Source organism: Zophobas morio, unplaced genomic scaffold (genome assembly GCF_036711695.1).
Source record: "Zophobas morio isolate AGI-343-1 ecotype UQ-CSIRO unplaced genomic scaffold, CSIRO_AGI_Zmor_V1 ptg000024l, whole genome shotgun sequence".
NCBI classification, from domain to species: domain Eukaryota; kingdom Metazoa; phylum Arthropoda; class Insecta; order Coleoptera; family Tenebrionidae; genus Zophobas; species Zophobas morio.
In genome coordinates this window covers 10,710,663-10,733,744 of record NW_026972129.1, presented here as the reverse complement: position 1 = coordinate 10,733,744, position 23,082 = coordinate 10,710,663, and the positions used below count along the sequence as shown (strand labels likewise).

Below are 23,082 nucleotides of genomic sequence, written 5' to 3'. Positions count from 1 at the left end.
AATTTTTTTTGAAAAAATTTTTGTACTATCTATCCTTTGGGTCATTCGACATAACTATTTAAATTCCATTGGTTTTTACAAAATCAGTTAAAGGTTTTAATTAATAGTTACACGTATAATTATATTCTTGTTCAAGTACGTTTAGTGAGGGCTAGGTTGCAGTTTAAGTAACTAAGCTTGAATTAACGTTAAGTATAATTATTGTTCTCCCAAAATTTTAGAGTTTGTAATGCGATGATCTTTGCGTTTTATATTTTCTGTGGAGTCTTAAGCACACCAGTTTTTTTCGCTACCTGAAGGTTAATCGCTTCGACGCGAGGTGCGTCATTTCATTGGCAGTTTGCCACCGTACATACACAACGGCCTTGTATCCATGCATCTTTCTCTGACTCATTCGTGTACACGAATGAACGTTTCAACCCGAAGCCTGACGGATCAGACTTATTTACTACCCACGGAAAAACCTATCGAACTTTTCACTTCAAAAGTGTGCGCGATGTTTCTAAGGAAGTTTTCACTTCAAAAATTTTAATTTAAACTCTGTTTAATATTTGTTGTTCTGAAGTTGGATTCAAACATTTGTGCTAATATTATAACCACAATTTTATGATTCCATTACTTTCAAGCAGGCATTCTATGTCGATGAAAACGTTCATAATTTGCATATTTTCTTCGTCTATTGTGGAAAAGGTTTGAAATGCACTTAATTTTTGAAATACTGGACCGTCCCGTTGTAGTGTGATGATTAAAGAGCGGAAAATATGCAGCAAAATTTTGAGAAATATGATCATATGATATGCACCAAATTTATGCAAATATGCAGTAACTTTCTTAATATATGCAGAGATATGCAGTTGCATATGCTCCAAAAATTAAAAAAAAAGCTTAATAAGCGAACTAAATTTATTTATAAAATTCAAAAACAGGTTTCCCGAACTTACATTTTATTACAAAAAATACATAAATCACATTGCAAAGTGTTTAATTACATCTCACTAACACATAAATCACGTTTTTAAAGGAAATATTCTTATACTAAAAAATAAATATAAACAGATCATATTAAAAAATAATAGTAATCCACTATTTAATTACTATTTTGGTAACAATTTATTTTTAGATATTTTTCGAAATATTCTAACAAAAAATTTTTCCGGTGATTCTAAAGTAAATGTATTTGTAAATAGAAAAACTGCGTACTACGTCCACAGATGTAAAAATACTTACCGGTTTAGGGCAGGCGCGACAAAGTACAGTTCGTTCTTGAAGAGTAAGTTCAGGAAAAGGTTTAATCCATAAATTAATTTGAGTTATCTTCGACATATTGATACACTTGTATCCCTTTAAATGCTTTCAGAATAAACTCACGATGAAAAATAATAACAGTATAACGTCCCTTCGATCACCACTAATAAACGTAACATTAATACACTTAACTAACGAACAAAGTAATGGGAATGAAGGGTATTTCCAAAAGTAATTAGGGCGCGAATTTACCTGGAAGGATGGCTTAACACCCAGTGGTGTCTCCAAACTACCATAAAACCCAAACCTTTTCTAGTTATTTGAAGCTCAGGACAATATTTGCAATATGATTCATAAAATTTCGTCTTTCTAGATAAATGCCGATAGAATGACAATCATTTTTTTTTTCAAATTAGCACAAAAATTGATAAAAATGCAAAATATGCACCCGTTCCGTGAAATATGCAGCAGAAGGCAAATATATGCAAATATGCAATTTTTTTATAGCTGTATTCATTTTTAATTACCATGATTCGTTCACATATTAAATATCAAGACTTATATGCAAAAAATAACGGATATGCAAATTTCATAAAATCCGCTCTCTAGTGATGATAAATTTAAAGTTTAGCAAGAATGTTTGGTTGCCTATACGTGTACAAAAATGCTCTATTTAAATTTTGATCGAACTAACAATAATTAAAAGTTGAGAATTTAACAAAAAATACAATAACGTCCCTAAAGGTTGTTTGATGATAAATGCTATTATAGGTTTGTCAAAAAATTATATTTCGCTTTTAGGAGCTGCATTATTATCATTTCTTTACCTACATATATTACGGTGTGTTCAGAGATATTAAAAAAAGACCACATTATGTTCTTCTCTCAATTTTCATCATGAACATTATACTACAGCCATGAAAAATTAAAAGTGTCAGGAACACAAAACTCAATTAAATATTATTAAATCAAATTCCACATGGTTTTACCCGCTAGTTTACGTTGTCTTCCAACAAGTCGATCATGTCACATCATGAGGATAAAACCGTTTTGTATTTTTTAACACTAATATCTATATTTATATTTATTTTAATGCCATTGAAATTGATTCATATCATTTCTAAGAAATCAATATTTGGTTTTCAACTGCGCAAAAAAATTACTCATAAATATGGCATAGAGCTGTGAATTTGAACGACAGATTTATTAACCTTTAACCCACACGTGTTGAATAATTTTTACATTTTATTACGCTTATGTAAACTAAATGTATCATTCCAGCACCTTAGTTGTGATAAGGTAGATATACATACACACACATACCCGGTCGTAGTAATGGATTAAATTAAACTTGTTTGTATAGGCATATGTACCTCGAAAGAGCTAATGAACTACAGTTTAATATAAATTCTAACTGAGATGACAACGTATTAAAGGAATTAATATAATTCTACGTAGTCTAAAACAAATTGAACTGGAGCACGCAATATGTAACATCTTGCAGGAGACAGATCAAACCCATGGTAACGAGATTAAAGCTATCTCTTTGTACGTATATGTATACATGTTCCATAAACTTCTTTAACAAACGGTTGATTATTAAGTTTATCTTTCAGTGTAAGTAAATAATTAATTCCGATTTTAATTAAAATTAATGCAAATAAATTTCAAAGATTTCACTTACTTCACTCAGGATGGCCCAGTTGTCGCTTTCACTATGTACATGAAGGCGAAGAGTTTGTATCTTTCCGATGCTTTCGTCTGGAACGCCTGTGGCTATACCAACACTATCGAACTTTCCTGTAAAAGAAACGAAATAGTTTATACATTTAAAATAGCCAAAAAGTAGAATATTTAGAAACATTCTCAGGACAGGTTAAAATTTTCAGAGAATGTCATGTTATATTAATGGATGTTCGTAATCCGCTTATCGTATAATTTTTTTGGACTTTTTTTTCTTAAGAATTTTCTTTGAATTTACTGAATATATGGCATTTTAAAAAATTATAAGCATAGCTGTCTGAAAATCTCTTTACTATTCTACAGATAAAACGTTCGCCACAAAAGGCTTATTTGTTAGTATCAAATAAAACGTTAAATCCTGGTAAATATGAAAGAAAGCTTATTCGATGTTGCCGGTTGCTCGCATCAGCCATGAAAAATGGGCTTTGAGCTGGGATTCGGCGAAAAAACCTTCTTCGATTTCCTCGCCGCTATTGTTCAATAGTGTTTTTGTTAACAGTGAAAAAGTTTCATCAACTCACGCTCGTCTCCTCAAGCTGTCATTTCATTTGCCACACAAGATTCGTTTTATCTATAAACTCAATTCTATCAAAGCTTGGTCGTTCCCACTTTACCCAACTACACAGATAAACAACCTAGTTTAAAATCGTATCATGACAGATTTCTGGAGGATGATCATAAAGTAAAATGTGCAGGTGTAAAGATGAACGCTTGAGCAAAAAGAGCGCCGTAGGACTAAATATCAGCTTTATTTTCGAGTAATTAAATTGATTACAACGGTTACCATTTTTTGGTTGTTTTAACAATTGAATGGAATTTGTGCCACAAAATTAAGTTTAGGTGTAAACTCACCTGACCGACCACTCGGTTCAGCTGATCCAGTAACAATCTGAGGCAATCATAACATGATGAGGCAGATCCATCAAGAACGGTTGGTAATATAATATCGTTACTATAATAACGTATTTTTTCGTTATTTCGTGTACTATTCGATCATATTTATTTTGATATTGACCTTTATAAATAAGTGTTTTTATGAATTATTGTATGCCTTACTTTTATCAATACAAAGTGTTAAAACTGTGTAAGTAGTTGCTTCATGCAGATACGAGTTGAGTAATTATTTTCCATTATGAGTACTAACTAATGTGCGACGTAGTCCTTTTAGAAAAATGACGAATCCCGTGTAAATATTTAAATACTTTAGTACTTAGCGCATCGAGTTCTGTGACAGGGTACCTACACACCGCTGCAGTTTACATAGACCTTTCTCGGGTCATGCAAAAGATCCGCCGCAGTTTACATGTAGGGATTACAAGATTTACTCCGTCCGCCGCAATTTACATTTGTCGATAAAACACATCTGAATAAAAATTTCAATTCTGTCATCGTGAACGATACAATATAGAAAAAAAGTATTAGGAACGCTGAACATATTCACACACAACATATTCTAAATCCTAAAAGTAACGGGCGTTCAAATGAAAAAATCTTCAAGTTGCCTTTGCTTTTTTTTGATATAAGAAAATGTAGTGAAAAACGCATGTGCTTTATTAACCCATACAGCTGTGTATAATTGATATTTAACAGAGTTGTTGAAAAGCGTTAGTTTTATTTTTATTGTTTTATTACGCCGCGAAATGAGGTTAAGCTGTAAGTATTTCACGATTTCAGCCGTCATCGATTAAATTTTAAGATTATTGTAGACATACGTCACGATGTTTAGAAAAATCAAAGCAACACTGATGACTTTTTAATTAAACACTTGACATACCTATTATTAAAAGTAAGTAGCACCGTATCTTAGAGTTTTATCAATCATCATTCATCACATTTTTGGAGATGATATGAATATTCTATAATTTCTGTGTTAATGTCGGTATTTTATGATAATGTGGAAGTCCGTTATTTAGTTTTTAAAATAGACAACAAAACTTTATTGTACAACGTTCGTCGCTTTGAATGCAAGCATTGTGCTTTTGCTAAGTTATTATATATAGGAATCGATAATTAAATTATAGGAAAAAAAAATATTTATTCCATATTTCAAGCGAAGCTTACTTGGTAAAATTCCGGAATGACGCATCAATTTTTCGCTAATAAACTTCAAGATACACTAAAATACACAAAAATTAAAAACCTGTACTACGTATGCGAAAGAGTAATAGAATATAAAAAGCAGTACATGAAATTACACAATCACTAAAATGAAATCTTTCCTTTTCCTTTGTTATAATCAGTTGAGAAGTAAAAAAAAGTGTTCATCGTTTCCACCAACGCATCTACGAACTGAAGGAAAACAGTTATTAATTGGCTATTTTGGAACAAAAATATATTCTAAAATTGAAAAAAGTGAATAACGTCATCTCAAAAGATATTAATAAACATGTACCTAATCACAAATAAACCATGAAATGCATGAAGCTATTCATTTTATCGATTAAATTACACGATTTATGCTATTTTCGTATAATGCTAGGAATATATACTATGCATAACAAATTGAATATAATTTAAATATAATCTCCATGAAAAATTTATTGACGTCATCACAAAATCATAGTCACTTGAAAAATCTTTAACATCGTTTTTTGCCTACCCGTGGTTTAATAACCCACCCCTATATGTATTTATTTTAGCATATCGGGATTATCCTAAAAAACGTTATTCTGCATCCTCACCTTTTAGAATTAATTCAAGTATAACTATGTATCTACAATTTTGGCAAGAAATGTTGTTTTTTTACTTCTTACAAAGGATGTCCTAAAAAATGAATATACTTATGAGCCGATTGATATTTTCACTTTCCTCAACAACAAAAAAATGGTCGAACAATATAGGAGGTCCTAGCCACAGTGTAATAGAAAAAAAGAAGGTTTCACCCTCTTAAAAAAATATATTTGGGAGCCCCGAGAAGATTTTACATTTTAAAACAAGACAGTTATGATCCCTGAGGTTTCACATTCATAAAAAAATTCATTTGGCTCCCCCGAGAAGGTTTCACATTCTTAAATAAAGACAGTTGGGACTCCCGAAGAGGTTTCACATTGAAAAAAAAAGCATTTGAAGCCCCAGAGAAGGTTTCACATTCTTAAAAAAAATATATTTGGGTCTCCCAAGAAGGTTTTACATTTTTAAAAGACAGTTGGGACCCCCTAGAATGTTTCACATTCTTAAAAAATACATTTGGCGCCCCCGATAAGGTTTTAGATTTTTAAAAAAGACAGTTGGGACCCCCGAGAAGGTTTCACATTGAAGAAAAACCTTTGAGACTCCCGATAAGATTTCACATTAAAAAAAAAGGACATTAGGCGCCCGGAGAGGGTTTAAGAATTTTAAAAAAGACAGCTAAGACCCCCGGAAAAGTTTCACATTGTTAAAGAAATTGGTCGAAGATTACTTCGACAGAACTTCCCTCGCCAATAAAGTACAGCTTGTCAAAGCCAGCTCTTCCGAAAAATGAAAAGATTTGATTTTGCGAATTTTATTATTTTTTATGGCAATCATTATAAGCTAAAATAAAAATATGTATCTAATGTTTGAGTAAAGGTAAACAAACGTGCTAACCGTTTGTTACAAGTGAGTTTTCTGTTACAAAATTTTGTGTTGATGTCATCCACATTTTTGTAATAAAATAACGAAACAATTTAATGACGTCTGCCGTATGTAATAACAGGGATGCAACTGAAGACTGAATTGAAAATCATTTATGGTACTCGTAACTTAAGACAAATAGCGATAACACTTATCAACCTGTAGACGTGAGAGTGAAACAAAAACTAAACTGAAAGATATTTTCTTCGAACTGCAAAAACCGGATTACAATGTCGACGGTCCAGACTTTTTTATTGTTCTGACTTCCGCTTATTGAATAAAATACTATATTTTATTTTGATTTTTGATGTTATACTTCACATTTGGTTAATTATAACTTGTCTAGATCTAGGGGAGGCTCAGTATCCTTTAGCCTCCCCCTAGCTACGGCCTTGTCTAGGGATTATGAAGTATAGAGAAAATATGAATATATACATTGGAAGAATGTCACGTAGAAGTTAGTTTAATTTGAATGAGTTCGTCTCCTCAAAACAGATGATCAAAACTATTAAGTAGTAAGCTACAAAATGTCCCGAATATCATTATTATAATTCTTATTAAATAAAAACGTTTGTATTTTCACATTTTCGGGAAAATGGGGTGACTCGTTCTTAATTTGATCAATATGAACGTAATGATTAATCACAAGTAAAAACTCATCATATTTTGCACATTTTGGGTAGAATTTATTCAGCAAAATTTTGAGCTAACGTGTCGAATCAAAAGAAGCAAAATCCAGTGCTAACTACGTCAGTAAATCGCCAATATATTTAAATTGGAAAAAAATGTCAATGTATCAGAACCAGCATGTTCTGTCAAAACGAAAATAACTATTAGATTAATTAATTATATTTAGCTCTTGCGATAGATTTACAATAAAATTTTGCTTAAAATAAAAAACTTGTTATTTTATTCACTAGTGATTAAGGAAATTTTCATCCACTAATATTAGGTGTTGGAAAAAAATACTTTCGAACCATTCCGAACAATACAAAAAAATAGTGCCTTAGATACGGTAAGTACAAATCGACTGAAACCGGTTAAATTTCATTTCATATTAAGCCACTTCTTTTGTTGTTTCTATGTTTTTTCGCATCTGACTTTTTTAGAAAAATAGAGGCTGCAAAATAATCCAGAAAAGTTTTTTATTTTGACTCAAGTTTTTTCAGGATTAAATAGATTTCATTTCCAATTTTAGCGTTTCAAGCGCTTCAAAAATAATCCCTATTTAAAAAAAAATATTTGCAAAACAATTAAACCGCTTCAAACTGGAAAATTAGTATGCAAGATAATACAAAAGCTGTCCTGAGGGCAACACAAACTTCAATGGCATACCACGCGAGGTGGACAGGAATTTTCTCGACAGTTTACGCCTCGGCCGAAATATATTTAATCTCGATTCTACAATATAGCTCGCTGCACGCACGTAGAAGTGTCAGTGTTTGGCTTATATATGTTATTGAGAATGACATATATTATACATCCGACAGTTTCTCCCTGAGGAAAATCTTGTATGTTTAATTATAATTACGAACGTTGTTTCCCTACTTGATTATAAATTCTGGATCCCATTATTATGGGCCTCTTGTCATTAAATAATCCAGCCGAGATGTGTAATACGGAAGTTTAGAGAATCCGATTGGATTGTTAATGAGACGGTGGTATTGACAAAACGAAACTACATTTGAATTCACGTTTATTGTAGTCAAATTTGCAACAAAAATCAGTTCTAAGATTATCATTAAAAAAAAATACAAATATGTACGGTAAGTTTTGTATATGTTTATTTTGTAACTTCACAGGGTATCAAAGAATCTTATTTTTGATCGATTTTAAACATTTGAAATAAAACGCGAGTGAGTCTAGTTTGTGCTACACCGTTATAGTCCCTACACTTGAATTCAACTGCCAAACAAATTTATGACAACAATAATGATTGAAGAGGTGATAAATTTTGTTGAAATAAATTGGTTTCTCCAGCACTGTAACAGTTGCAGCATTGGCTATACGTGCACTCTACTTGATAAAAAATCTGATAGATTTTTATGAAATTTTTTCATGGTATTACCGTCTAGCTACCTATTTCCTCCGTGAAATACGAAATGTGGAAATGAAATTCTACGTTCCAGGCTTTCTGAATTTTTGATCAATATTTAAAAGTATGTCATGGTGATGATGGAGGGTTGAATTTCTTAGTGAACATACTATATACATTGCGTAATATTTCACAATCCGAATATTACTACGCCAATGATTTTATTGGAACCAATACAAATATTTCCGAAAGTATACAGTAGCTATTCAGATTTAGTAGAGAGCTGCAAGATTGAGAATGATACCTCTATTGTTTCAATTTCTTTGTCACAGACTTGTGTTTACAGATTTGCGTAACACTTTTTCTGGCGTTTTCTCCACGCTACAGTCCTTCAAACACTAAGAAAACGTTTAAATTTTAGCTAGAATGAACTTTTTGTTGAAATTTAGAATTTTTGAATGCCTTGACGCACTTGAGATGTACAGAATCGATTCTTTTCGTGAAAAGGAGACGATTGGATATAGTTTCCACATCCCGGCGTTTATAGCTTCAAGGAAATCGTTCTAAAATTTCAGACATGTAATTTTTAATGGTAATAGACTTATTAAATCATCAAACTATTAAGTATATAACAATTTACCAACATATTTACTACGCCAAAATAAACATATGAATTACTAGACTTGTTTTAGCTATATTACAAATTAGTGTGAGTAATTGACTCTATTTCAAAATTCTCGTAAATAGTGAACAGTAGAAATTATTTTTACGCTTCTTGAATGTTAAACGCATCAATATTTATTTCGTGCATGGAGCAATCGGCGAATAAAAGTCTTATGTTGGCTTATTGTATTGACCAGACAAGTTTTCTGCGACCCCAGAAGAGGCTTTGAATGTGAGTAGTTTATCAATTTCCTTAAGCAAAACTTAGTAGGACTCGGAACGACTGAGAGTTGTCATTAAAAGAAAAAATGGTAACCATAAATAGCAAAAAAAATATATCTAGAAGAATTTTCTGGTTTCGTTGTTAAGATTTGAAAAATAGTATAAACAAACTTGAATGAAACCGAAACAAATTAACATATTGTGGTATGCTGTGGTTTTCAAATATTTGTTCTTCCGTTACTTATGGACTGTTCTGGCAATAATTTTTAGGAATTTGCTGACACGAAGAACATTGCCTCTAATTTTTATCTGCAAAAATCAACTCGTACAATCAATCCTTGATTCTCCCTCGTCCTTAGTTTAGCATAAGAAATATTAGTTATTTCATTAAATTTTAGCACGTCTTCACGTGTGTGTTCGTTTAATTTGTGTGTTTACTTTGTGAGTGCCGAAATCAGGGCACGCTTGTGGGACTAACAGCAACATTATAATTTTTGTGGAAACTAGGTATGAAGGAGAAAAACGAATTCTTATAAACGTGAACCTACTGCTGGGGTGTGCTGCGATTGCAGGGAAGCACCAAATCAACTAAATTAATGAAAATAAAATAAATTAATTACGTAGTAATAATAATGTATTTCGATGCTAAAATACACATAACGTTTTTCTAAAGGTCAAAACGAACACGATTCCAGAAAACAATAAATACGAACCAACTTAGCGAATGTCGGAAATACCAATACAATGTTGAAATTGTAGCTAGAAATGAATTTTGCAGAACCACAGTGGAAAATTTCTTTCTAGTTTCTAATTCTTTAACACAACCAAGAGCAAACAATTGGATAAATAAAAGATTCAATACTACTAAAACGAAAGAACACGAGAAAAAAATTGGTCAAAGGTTCCCTCGCCTTTGAGCTTTGAAGTACAGTCCAACAAATCCCGCTTCTTTAAAAAGCCCACGAGAAAATTGAATCTGCACGACTTTCGCTTTACAAGTTTGAAATCTCCCATCGAATATCCTTGTATGAACTCCGCTTAATTAGTACAAAATGTGAAAACCTCAAGGCGGATTTATAAACCACAAGTACAGGAGTTTGTTATTTTATAAAATATAAGTTCTACTTACGAAGCGACAAATGTTGGTTAGCGTTTTACCATCCACGTGATGTTCCCAACATACATATAAAATTTGACAATAATCGGACTCTATTAAAATAAGTACAGGAGTGTGTTGTATAAAATTTAGACAGCTTGTACTATGTAAAATTTTGCGCTTATGTCACAAATTCTTGGTGAAGATGATTAAATAAATTGTAGTTAGTTTTAGTTATTCCTAACATACATATAAAATTTCACAAGAATCAGTCCGATAGTTGCGGCGATTATTGGTTAAATATGGACACAATAGGGGCAATTTTGAATCAAACCTGTTAAATTTAAAGGGTGTTAAATTGCAAATTTCCATAGTAACGAGTTAAATTCGTTATTCGCCAATTCTGAATCAAACATGTTTAAATTTAAAGGTTGCTAAAAAATAAACAGCCAATCAGATTTACGGTTTAACTCGTTACTATGGAAATCCTTACACACAGAAAAAAGTCGTGTAAATTTACAATTATTTTACTGTTGCTTTTTATGTATTTTTTTACTTAAATTTAGTAAATTTACGTAAGTTAGCAGCATTGTGCATAAAATAAGTAAACTTGTGTCACTATTTGTATTTTCACAAGTCAAATTGAAAAAACACAATACAGAATCGCAATTGTAAATGTATATTCACTTTATAAATGAATTATACTTTATAATGCCGTAAATATACTAACATTTTTTACAATTACTTCCAACTTTGTAAAATAATCCAGTCTACCGGTGAAATCACATGCATACTGTGAATTGTTGATGCGCACGCAATCATTACTATAACGCTTGCAAGTTATAACAAGTTGGAGTGCATTAGTTGTGGTAATATATTTTGTACAAAATAGTGTATTTTGTTGTTAAAGGTAAGTACTTTACTATTCTGGTTTACTATTTTCCTCCAGTTACAAAAGTATACTTTCCAGGCGGATAATTACTTACTATAATTTGCCCATGTCATCTTTAATTGTTATGTTAATGCAATTTTTATCACAGGGTGATGATATGAATAATTTAAATGAAATTATCAAGGTGGCTGCGCCATGTGCAATTGAAATGGGCAAGTATTTAAAACGTCTTTGTACCTATAACATTTTAATGTATTTTTGTATTTTTCTAGAGAGCGATCCACAAACAATTTATCACGTAGTTTTAGAACGACAAGTAGTGATTCCAAGTGTTGTCACTTTAAAAGATGCAGTATCTTGGGCGTTTGGATTATATTTTATAATGAATTTAGAATATCCAGACGAAGTATCAGCAGTTTTGGAAATGATGCAAAGATTTTTTTTGAAAATACATCCAGATCAAGGATCCAAATCAAAAAGAATAACACCAACAAAACGCAAAGTAATTGGCCTTATGAACAAATTAAATTAATGTAAAGTATATACAACATCAATGACTTTGTTTTGTGTTTATGATTTTATTACATGTTTATTATGTTTTTCACCATAAAATAAAAGGTTCACTTTGTCCGACATGGTTTCTTTGATTAAAACTAGTACTAAAAATAACAATAATTTGTGTAAATTTACATATCAATTCACGGAAATTTACATACCAATTCACGTAAATTTACATACCCATTCACGGAAATTTACATATTTTATTGTAAATTTACAATCGTCAAAATTACATTTTACTTGTAATTTTACATGTTCTTTTGTAATTTCGATTTACATTCAAAAAGTAAATATCACATTCAAACTTAAAAATACATTTCGTTGGAATATTACCCTTATTATCTCGGGTTACAAATTACCTGTGATTTTCACAGTAAATTTACAAGTAAACTTTTTTCTGTGCAGTCCAATTGTTTTAATTTTGGCAAAGTGTCGTAAAACAATCGCTATTTCTCCCCAACAACAGCGATATCGGCACAGATTGACAGGTAACCGTAACATCAAACGTTTAAATTGTAGCTAGAAATGAATTTTTCCATTGTGTGGAATTAATACAACCAAGAACGAACAAATAAATATAAGATTTACAACTATTAAAAGCAAAAATCCCGCTTCTCTGAAAAATAATAAAATTTGATTTTACGATTTCCGTTTTGTGATAAAAGCACAAGAGCGGACAATATGAAATATATTTCGAGCAGATAACCAAAGTAAAAAATTGGTCGCAAGTTATTTCGATAGGACTTTCCTCGCCTCCGAAGTGCAGTGCCCACAAATCCTGCTTCTTCGAAAAATTAAAAAATTTGATTTTGCGAATTTGTATTCAATAAAACAAATACAAGAGTATGCTATTTTATAAAATTTATTATAAACATTTTTTAGATGTTAAGATTGATAGGGAGATTGGGCAAATTTTGGTCAGAGTTTTACCATTATAAAATACAATCGGTCCGGTAGTTTTGGAGATTATTTGCCTAATAAAAATCTGAACAGACGGTACACAGACCTAATTTTTCATACTCTATGGGCCATGAAATGACGAAAAAACATAAAAGTAGCCAGTCGCCCCCCGATAGAGTCGATTACAATACTTTTTTTACTTACGCGCAGAAAAATTCGCAAAATTAAATTTTATAATTTTTCGAACATTTTACATTTTATAGAACGTGTATTTCCACAACACCGAAAACACACAATACATTTGTCGACGCTTTTCGCCAACCACGTTGGCATTATCTATGCATACTTACAATAACTTCAAAACGTCAAAATTTCAAAGTGTGTATTCAGTTTTGCAATTCTTGATTTAATCAATAAATTGACTCAGTCATTCACACCCTAGGTATATAAGGAAATCTAAAAAATATTAATGCAGTGATAAACCACAAGTATAGACTCATCATACTTTGCACATTTAAGATAGGATTTTTTCAGCAAAATTTTGGGATGGCGTCATCAATTTTTTAGGGGGGACGAGCAAATACATTCTGATCAAAAATTTACTATGCTTATGATAACTTTAAAACATTTCCAAGATTTCGAAGCATTCGGCTTTGTAGTACCTGATTAAATCATTGAAATAAATTCACGCATTCATTATTATATGCAATTCCAAAAAATATGAATGGAATGATAAATCACAAGTACAGACTCATCATATTTTGTACATTTATGTAATTTAAGACAAAAATAACGATAATATTTATCAATCTGTAGATGTGACAGTGAAACAAAAACTAAACTAAAAGATGTTTTCTACGAATTGCAATAACCGGATCACAATGTCGACGGTTTAGACTTTTTTATTGCTCTGACTTTGGCATATTGAACAAAACACTACGTTTTATTTTGATTTTCGATGTTGTAATTCAAATTTGGTTAATTATAAGTTGTCTAGATCTAGGGGAGGCTCAGCATCCCCTAGCCTCCCCCTAAATACGGCCTTGTCTAGGGGCTGTAAAATATCGAGAAAATATGAAAGTACCAAATTGCCCGACAGATTCCATTACTGTACGTCCTTAGGTTATCCTCGATAAGAGAAACAAGTGTTTCTGCTTATAGATCGGAAGAATGTCACGTAGAAATTAGTTTGATTTGAATGAGTTCGTCCTGTCAAAGAGGATCAAAACTATTAAGTGGTAAGCTATAATCGACATAATGTTCTGAATATCATTATTATAAGTCTTATTAAATAAAGACGTTTGTATTTTCACATTTTCGGGAAAATGGGGTGACTCGTTCTTAATTTGACCAATAAAAAATGTGAATGCAATGATCCATCACAAGTAAAAACTCATCATATTTTGCACACTTTGGGTAGAATATATTGGGTAAAATTTTGAGATAACGTCATCACTTTTTTGGGGGGAAGCAATAAACAAATTTATTTTATTTAAAAATTTACCACGCTTACAATGACTAAAACGTCTGCAAGATTTCAAAGCATTCAGTTTTGCAATTCTTGATTTATTCAATAAAATAAATTGACTGTTTATTAATTTTTTTGAGTCACCCTGTATAAGCAAATATAAAAAATATGAATGCAGTGATAAATTACAAAAGTATAAACTGATCATATTTTGCAGATTTTAGATAGCATTTATTGGGCAAAATTTTGGGATGACGTAATAGATTTTTTTGGGGTTGATAAACAAGATACATTTTGATTAAAAGATTACCATTACAATAACTTCAAAACGTCTGCAAGATTTCAAAGTATTCAGTTTTTCAATTCTTGATGTAAACAATAAAATAAATTGATTCAGTCATTAATTTTCTTAAGACATCCTGTATAAGTAAATTTAAAAAATATGAATGCAGTGATAAAAAAATGTTGAGCTGAGGTCATCCATTTTTTTGGATGGGATAAGTAAATATATTTTCATTAAAAATTTATCATGACTATCATAACTTTAAACCATCTGCAAGATTAGTAAGAGTATTCGGTTTTGCAGATTCAAAATTAAATTGCAAAATGTATTATAATTTTGATTTTTTTTCCAAAAATCTGGACGTTTCTGATAAAAATTCAACACGGAGTCATGAACTACATGTGGAGGACTATGTTATTTTATACAATTTAAAACCTATTTACTATGTATAATTTTGAAGTGACGTCATCACATTATTGGTGGGGACGATTAGACAAATTTTGGTTAGCGTTTTACCATCTACATGATACTCAAAGTATAAATACAAAATTTGAAAATAAAATCGGCAGAGTACTTTCCGAGATTATCTGTCTAATAAAAATCTGTGACGGCACACAGACAGATGGAAAAGGGAGACCTATTTCTTCGTACTCTAGGGGTCATGAAAGGTCGAGAAAACGTAAAAGTAGAGAGTCGGCCGACGGACTCGATTACAAATTACAAATAGTAAAATACATTTTAATTAAACAACAGAATTAATATAAAATAGAAATAATACAAAATGTAACCCTAACGATCGTTTTGTTTGGAGCTTCTGGTACATAGAGAAGATGGTTAGTTCAATCCCTTGAAATAGTCTCCATCCGTAAATTGTTACGTAATACGTACGTTCTTTATAGCAAAGGCCGCAGTGAGTTAGAAGAAGACAGAAACGGAAACATCCTAGATGTCGTAATTGCGATGGTTTTACGAGACGTTTCGAAAATTAAAAGAATCGAAGAATAGTTTACGTTTGGGGAGTAAAAGGAAGGTAATCTATCGGGTGTAAAACATATTTTGTAATCGAGTCATTTTTGGAATTGAATCCGTATGTCTTCCCTGAAATGATGTTTTTTTTTTAATTTGTTGTTTGTTGTTTTTAATTCGATGTTTATTATAAATTATATTTTTCTTAAATTTATTGTAGGTTGAAAATCAGAATACAAAAAATGTATTAGCAACCAATTGACGTTGCGATAAATTTACGTGCGATCAATTTTGGTTGCAATTAGTTGTCATGCAACCAACTGTAGAACCCGCTTATAGTCAGCTGTTTCTTGCCGTTTTTACGTCACTAGAACTTATCATTCATAATAATTCAATTTATTTTGGGACTAACCTCCGATGCGTACATTTTGTTAAAATGATCAGGATCCTCATTATTTTTCGAACAGCCGTTTTTAAAAAGTATACATAAACATTTTATTGCATCTAATGGACTGACGTTGGATAGGTATAAAATAAAAATGTTAAACACATTTTTGAGAAAAAATACTGCTAGATGGGATCTTAGAAAGCTTCTGCGTTGACTGAGTGTTTGAATATACACACAATACTTTACTGGACCTAATTTATACGCTGTTTGAAAATCTACTTTCATAAAATAGCATGTTCACGCGATCCATACAAATTACTAGAATAAATCAGCATCATTTCGCATTTGATTTCAACGATGATGACTCGGTGATTTTAGCAATAGACTCACATCAGACAGAGTAAAATATGTGCAATTTCCGCGAAAGAAAAATGTCTTAAATTACACCAGCTGCACTTGCTACAGAATGCACCATCAATAAAGGCGATTTGAGTAGTACACTACGTGACTTACCTACAACAATATAGCCATCACTTGTCACGTTCAAGGAATTGCCGTATTGATTCGCTTCAGCGGGCAACACCTCCACCGTGGTATTATAGAACTTATCTGAAGGATGCTCGGCGTTACCGCTTCTGAAGAAGAACCTGAAACGGTCGTTCATTGGAACGAAAATAATTACGAGTGTTTTCTCGATGCAATTACCTCTTTATCCATATTGGAGCGGTGAATTTAAATATGAGTTGGTCGCCTGGGGATGGAAGCAAGCCCCAGAAAAATGTTTCTCCTAAATACGCCCGCTCCAAGGTGTACTGCTTATAATGTTTTATTCCTGAGATAACTTCCGCATCGGGGTTGCCGTGAGGAAAGAACAGCGCCACTTTGCCAAACTGCTTGTCCTGAAATAAAAAGACCGGTTCCGGTTTGAAAAGATAAAAGAAGGAATTTCAAATTTAATTTAATTCATCTGATGCTCGGTGACTTCTATAAGCCGCGGTAACTCGGTGAAAAGGTAATTTACAGCGATGGCACGAAAAAAATCTCAAAAATTACGCTTATCTGTGCGAAAAAATACCGCTAACAGGCACAGCAATCATTTTAAATCTTGTTTGAGGAAATATTTACACAACAATTTTATGAATGTGAAGCACGTTCGACGAAGTATATGGAGCACCTACCTTAAGTTTCTGAACTTTTCCCTTGAGGGAGGAATGTGTTCCAATATGTTGGAAAAGCGAAGGTTTGTAGTGCACCCACATTTTGGCCTTATCCCTTTTACAGTTCTGTAACCAACCAAGAAACACTTTATAGATGAAAGTGCAGGATGAGACATTACAAGCAATTTTCTTATGTTTCTTTCCAAAGTCGTTTCGGATAATTGTTTTCGCAACACATGCTGCTTCCACTCTGGCATTTTTTTTTTATTTGATTCGCAGGCTCGTATAAAGAGAACGTAATAAAAGAATTCTTTGGCTTCCAACCAACAAACCTGATGAATTATTACGACTCATATAAAAGAGTAGACCCTATAATTGACAGCGGAATGAACATTTGCGTCGTATACTCAAGGAAAAGAGCGCTCATTGTTGCTGGCTAGTAGTTATGAGTACGACTTATGAGGAAAGAAAATTCTCGACAAGAACTCAATAAGTTCCTATTATTTCGGTAAATGGTTCGTTTATTTTAACAAATACACTTCTGCAAAAAATGACGAGTTATTTGAATCTCAAAATTTTATCAAATAAAATATTTACGACAGTAATTTAACTAAATCACCCAATTATTTAAATGCACTGTAGTTATGTAACGAAACTGAAGTTTGCGTTACAACTAAAATTACAAAAATTGTAATGTAAATGTTAATTGTTTCTGAGCACCTTTATCTGTCAAAACTTTGAAAGCGTTTTTTTCTAATTCTTTAAAATATTTAAAACAGGACAATTATTTATGCAACTACCTACTTGACGAGATCCTACTTTAACGCAGGCGTTACTCATAGAAATATTTTTTTTTTGTTAAAGATTTGTTCAAATAAAATTATATTTACTTATTTTAAGTTTTTGGAAAAATAAAGTTAAAAATAGTTGACAATGCTGCATACTTTGATTACGTAACATAAAAAATCTACAAAATAGTTTTAAAAGGGCACATACAAGTAATTATCTGGGATCTGTGGCTCGAAATTCACCCTTGTAAACTGGGGTCGGCATTAGAAGACGTATGAGGTCAAATACGATAGTTATTCGGTAGATAAAACTTTGGCCACATCCCGGACAAAATGTAACAGAGTGCACGTGATACTAAAATATCCCAGGCTGGAATACGTGTGTTTGTTTCACTAATAAAAACATACGTGGCAGACTATTTCGTTCCTTGAATTCGTGAATTTTTGATATGCTGTGAACTTGAATCTCCGAGAAAAACGAAACACCACTAGCAACATATTCTTTAACTGCGAAATGGTGAAACTTTGCACAAATCTTGGATTAGAAGTTGAAAAATTTACGAGTATGATGCAGATGTTTAGAAACTTTAACATGATTTATTGTGCTGTGGATAATGTATCCGAATATGTTAAAAAAATTTTACTTGGAATTGCGAACAACCCTGAAATTGCCACTTTTCCTGTTCGTTTCCACTGTCAAAACCTAACTTCAATTTGCTCGAACTCAAAGCACAATTTTTTGTATCAAAGTACTGCGTGTTTTAATAAAAAATAGCCGCTTGAAACTTTCAATAAGCAGAGATAAAATGAGCTTCGGCATTTTTCTGTTGGAGGAACGAGCGTTAGTAGATAAACAAGGAAACTTAAAAAGATGACAAAAAAATTAGTCTCCACTTGTTTACATATAATTTCCCTCGCCCCTAAAGCACAATGAGTTAAAAAAGTCCACTCTCTTGAATAAACTCTAAAATTTGATTCTGCGAGTTTTATTTTTTGTTATAAAAGCTTCTATAAATTGTTTTGCTACGTGTATGCGCAACCACTTTGGACAGATCCAAGATACAAATTTTGATTACCGGTTCACCACCTCTACCTAAGTAATTCTGAAAGTACATCTAAATAGACATCAGACAGACGATAGACGGAAACAGAAGACCCGTTTTTACATGTACTAGGAGCTGTGAAACGTTAAGAAAACATTAAATTGGTCATTGGTCAAATAGACCCTAGCTTACGCTCGAGAAGTAATAAATCTTCATATTATGTCAGAATACGAAGGCTACGTTACGGCTTACTTCTAACACGCTGAGAATTCAGGAGCCAAAGTCAACATTTCTCGAACGGTGGCAAAATATGGTCATGTTAACGAACGTCATCTGATTTCATGTTTTCTTATAGTGATGAGTGTTTCATTTCACTTATAAAATAGGAAAATGCAGGATGTTTGTTTCCATGGATACGTCCGTATGTGTGTCGATATATTGGCGATTTCCATTGACGCATAATATCCGAAGGGATTTTCTAACAAAATACAGTTTGTTTATCATCTAACTTTCATTAAAGTAATAGAGGAACGTTACGACTAATGTTACATTGTTTATCTAAAAATAATATATTTATTCCTTACAAAAATTCATGACGTCAAAGTTAAAAATGATGAAATCAATGTTTATTGACAAAATTAGTCCAAGGAGGAGAATCTTTTTTGCACGATTTCAGACCATTCGGCTTTGTAGTTGCAAAGTTAAATTGTATTTTTTTTTTCCCGAAAATGTGGATGTGGAATGCGGGAACGGATAAGCATGTTGCAGCTTTTGACCAAATTGTGTTTTCTACTTCCTGCAAAAACTCGAATGTGTCATGTTCGTTTCGTATCAGTGTAAAAGCAGATAACAAAAAATTCTGTCGTAAATATCTGGTGTTGACACCAAACGTAGGCTGTCAGTAGGCAATATTTACAGCAAAATTTGAATGGAAAATAGTATGAGAACCTCAACAACAATTGTGTATAGATACGCGGCTTATTACGTGCGTTTATTACTATAGAATTGTACATATACAAACATATCGGTTACAAAATTAGTCCAAAGAGGAGAATCTTAAAACGATTGCACAATTTCAGACCATTCGGCTTTGTAGTTTCAAAGTTAAGTGGTAAAATTATTTTTTTTTTCCGAAAATGTGGATGTCTAGAGTAAAAACCTAAGATGGATTCATAAACTGCAAGTATAGGAGTATGTTATTTTATATATTTTAAATAAAATGTACTATGTGACCTTTTGAAGTGACATTATCATTTGTTCGTGCTGACGATTCGACAAATTTTGGTTAGCGGTTTACCGTATACGCAATATTCTTAGAATACATACATGTAACATTTGACAAAATTGGTTCAGCACCTACGGAGATTATCTTAACAATAAAAATCAACACAGACCACAGACAGATAAACAAAAACGAGAGACCTATTTTTCATACTCTACGTCAAGAAAACACAAATGAATGAACGTTGGATGGATCCGATTACAATACTTCCTTAGCTTACGCTCACGAAGTAAAAAGAAGAGTCGAGAAAATTTCTATAAATAACTCTTTTTAAAACCGTTGCAAAGGATAAAAACTTCAAAACAACTCCAACTCAGATCTTTTTTAATAGCTATATCAATAAGAAGAAAAGTTTGTTTTGTATCAGTTGCACTGGCATGACTCCATTTAAATAAAAGAACATTTCCAGCGTCAAATCCTAGAATAAACGAATGTATCCCATTTAAAAAGACTTGTAAAGAGGTCCAAAGCAACGACACCCCTAACGAGATTTTTTTTAAATATGTTCGCTTTTCTGAACGATTTTTTCAGTGTAGCGATCAACAATATTTCATCAACTCAGTCGTAAGTACGCGCAATAATAAATATAAACAGAATAACTAAGGATTAAAGTATACATGGAACGTAACAGAAAAATATTGACAGTAAACTAAATTAAAATTACTAAATAGAGAATTTGTTTATCTAACCTAAAATATTCTTTTTGAATACACAGACTGTTACTTAAATTGTTAATACTTTAAAATCAAAATTCAATGTCGCTTTAGTTATAACTAATATTTATTTATTTCTGGACTGTCTCTGTAATAACCGAATATACTTATTTCTAGCACAGATGTCAAAAGAATGTTATTGTTTTTTTCAACAAAGCTAAATTTAGTCAGTGTTTTTGTAAAAGGCCCCTGCACGAATAAAAATTAAAAAATACATCTATGAACAAATTAGAAGTTTCATGTGCCATCAATTAAGTCGTTTAAGTTGCTGCGGCCAACATGTCGCAATTAAGTTACACCAATTTCTTTTCTAATTTTGGAACTGGTATGTTTAAAAATACTACTGTGTGAAGACTGGTTCACACAAAGGTTATCTAGCAATTCCAACTTTACATAAGTCTGTAAATACGGCAATAAACGGAAATTTCTCCGAATTTATGGTTGTGCCAACTAAACTCGTCTACAGTAGAGTTGCATACTTAAAAAGCAGATATCTTTTAAGTGTATAGCCTCATTGTGAGTTTATACAATTTGATTAGTGAAAAATGAAGCTTCTACTTTGTTCTAGATGCCAGATTTTGTATAATAATTTATTCGCATCTTACAGATAACGGTTTCACGAAATGTTGCAGTTAACTTATTAAATATTTATATAATTGAAATAAATACACATCTATTAAAATTCAGTATTTTAATCTTCCAAAATTGCTACATTAAAACAACAACTACTCATTATCTGGAACAGCCACACTCCAGTGAAGAAACACAGCCTCAAGCCTTTTGCGTTAATGAAATACTTCATACAAATATAAAAGTGCTGCTAACGTTACGCAACTTAACCACTTTCTCCTTCAACGATTTAATTAAATGCATCGTCTTAGTTGGTACCTACATGTATATATGCCGTTTTCGCAACCCCGGATTTATTATGTACACGCAAAAATAGAAACTAAAATGAAAATTACGTCTGTGGATAAACTCTCGGTTGTACTGTTAGCTTTAATTAAATTGGATGAAAAACAATGCAACCCTATTTTGTCAGGCGACAGCAGCTTAAAATATTACGCACATGGGTTAAACACGTTTTGTTATCTTTGAGTACTGGGTTATCAATGTTAAATGCGATGATGCCAATAACCGGTAAATTAATGTCACAGGAAGTGTTTCTTCTTTGTCACAGTTACGTTACTCGTTGCATCTGTGCTTTTTGTCAATTTATGTCCAATTTTACATCTGTGCATTTAACACGAAGGTTATTAACTTCCAGGAAACGGTAGAGAATACTGTACTGTTTTTGTTTTTTTGAAAGAGATATAACTTTTTCTGTAACTGACTGAGTTTATACAGTGTTCGTTTTAGATACAAAAAGTGCAGTTGTATTTATCTACATCTGCACTTGCAAACGAAGATTCGAAATATTTTCCGATAATAGAAAGTGCTGTGTGTGTTTTCTAAAGATCATCACAAAATGATAATTATTTTCCTTCATTATTTTACCAAAAATCCTTTCAATCCTATACAATTTTTTGGAAAGTTTAATACTAATGATATGCTGACATGCTAAGTTTTCATTTCTTGTGATATTGCTACGCACCATTTCAACCACCTGGTACCCACATATTAAGAAAATGCCTTGAGTGCTGTTTTTTTTTGACTAAATTGGCACGGGGTATGCTATAACAACATGAAATACCGCTTCTTAAAAAATAAAATATGGTAGGTATCTGATTTATAAACATCTGTCAATTTTAAATTTACGAAGTTCTGCTTTCCAAAGTAAATCGAGTGTACTCAGAAACATTATCCGCAGAAGAGCATGAAGTCAGGTGTTATAATATTCCAGCTGTCAATATTGTTTATGAAATAATTACAAATTAGATTCTCTGGGTAATTGAGTGACTGGGATGAACCGGTGAATCACAGTATCGTTAAACCGTCTTTTTTGTTACAACCTTGAACTTTACTAACTTTTTATAATAAGCAAGACAGATCGTGTTAATACATCATATGTTTCGCATATTTTAGTATATAAGATTTTTCATTCAG

The 23,082-nt window shown here is 31.9% G+C and overlaps 1 protein-coding gene across 1 annotated transcript in view; it reads right to left on the bottom strand.

Annotated features, from left to right (window-relative positions):
• LOC135135667 (alpha-1,3-mannosyl-glycoprotein 4-beta-N-acetylglucosaminyltransferase B) overlaps positions 1-23,082 on the bottom strand; it is a 124,316-nt gene that overhangs the window by 8,729 nt on the left and 92,505 nt on the right. Inside the window, exons 7-10 of the mRNA XM_064064802.1 lie at positions 17,232-17,336; positions 16,759-16,952; positions 16,567-16,700; positions 2,930-3,045 (exon numbers count right to left, since the gene is read on the bottom strand). Of these exons, the coding sequence (XP_063920872.1) occupies positions 2,930-3,045; positions 16,567-16,700; positions 16,759-16,952; positions 17,232-17,336 (549 nt within the window). The remainder of the gene's footprint in view (positions 1-2,929; positions 3,046-16,566; positions 16,701-16,758; positions 16,953-17,231; positions 17,337-23,082) is intronic.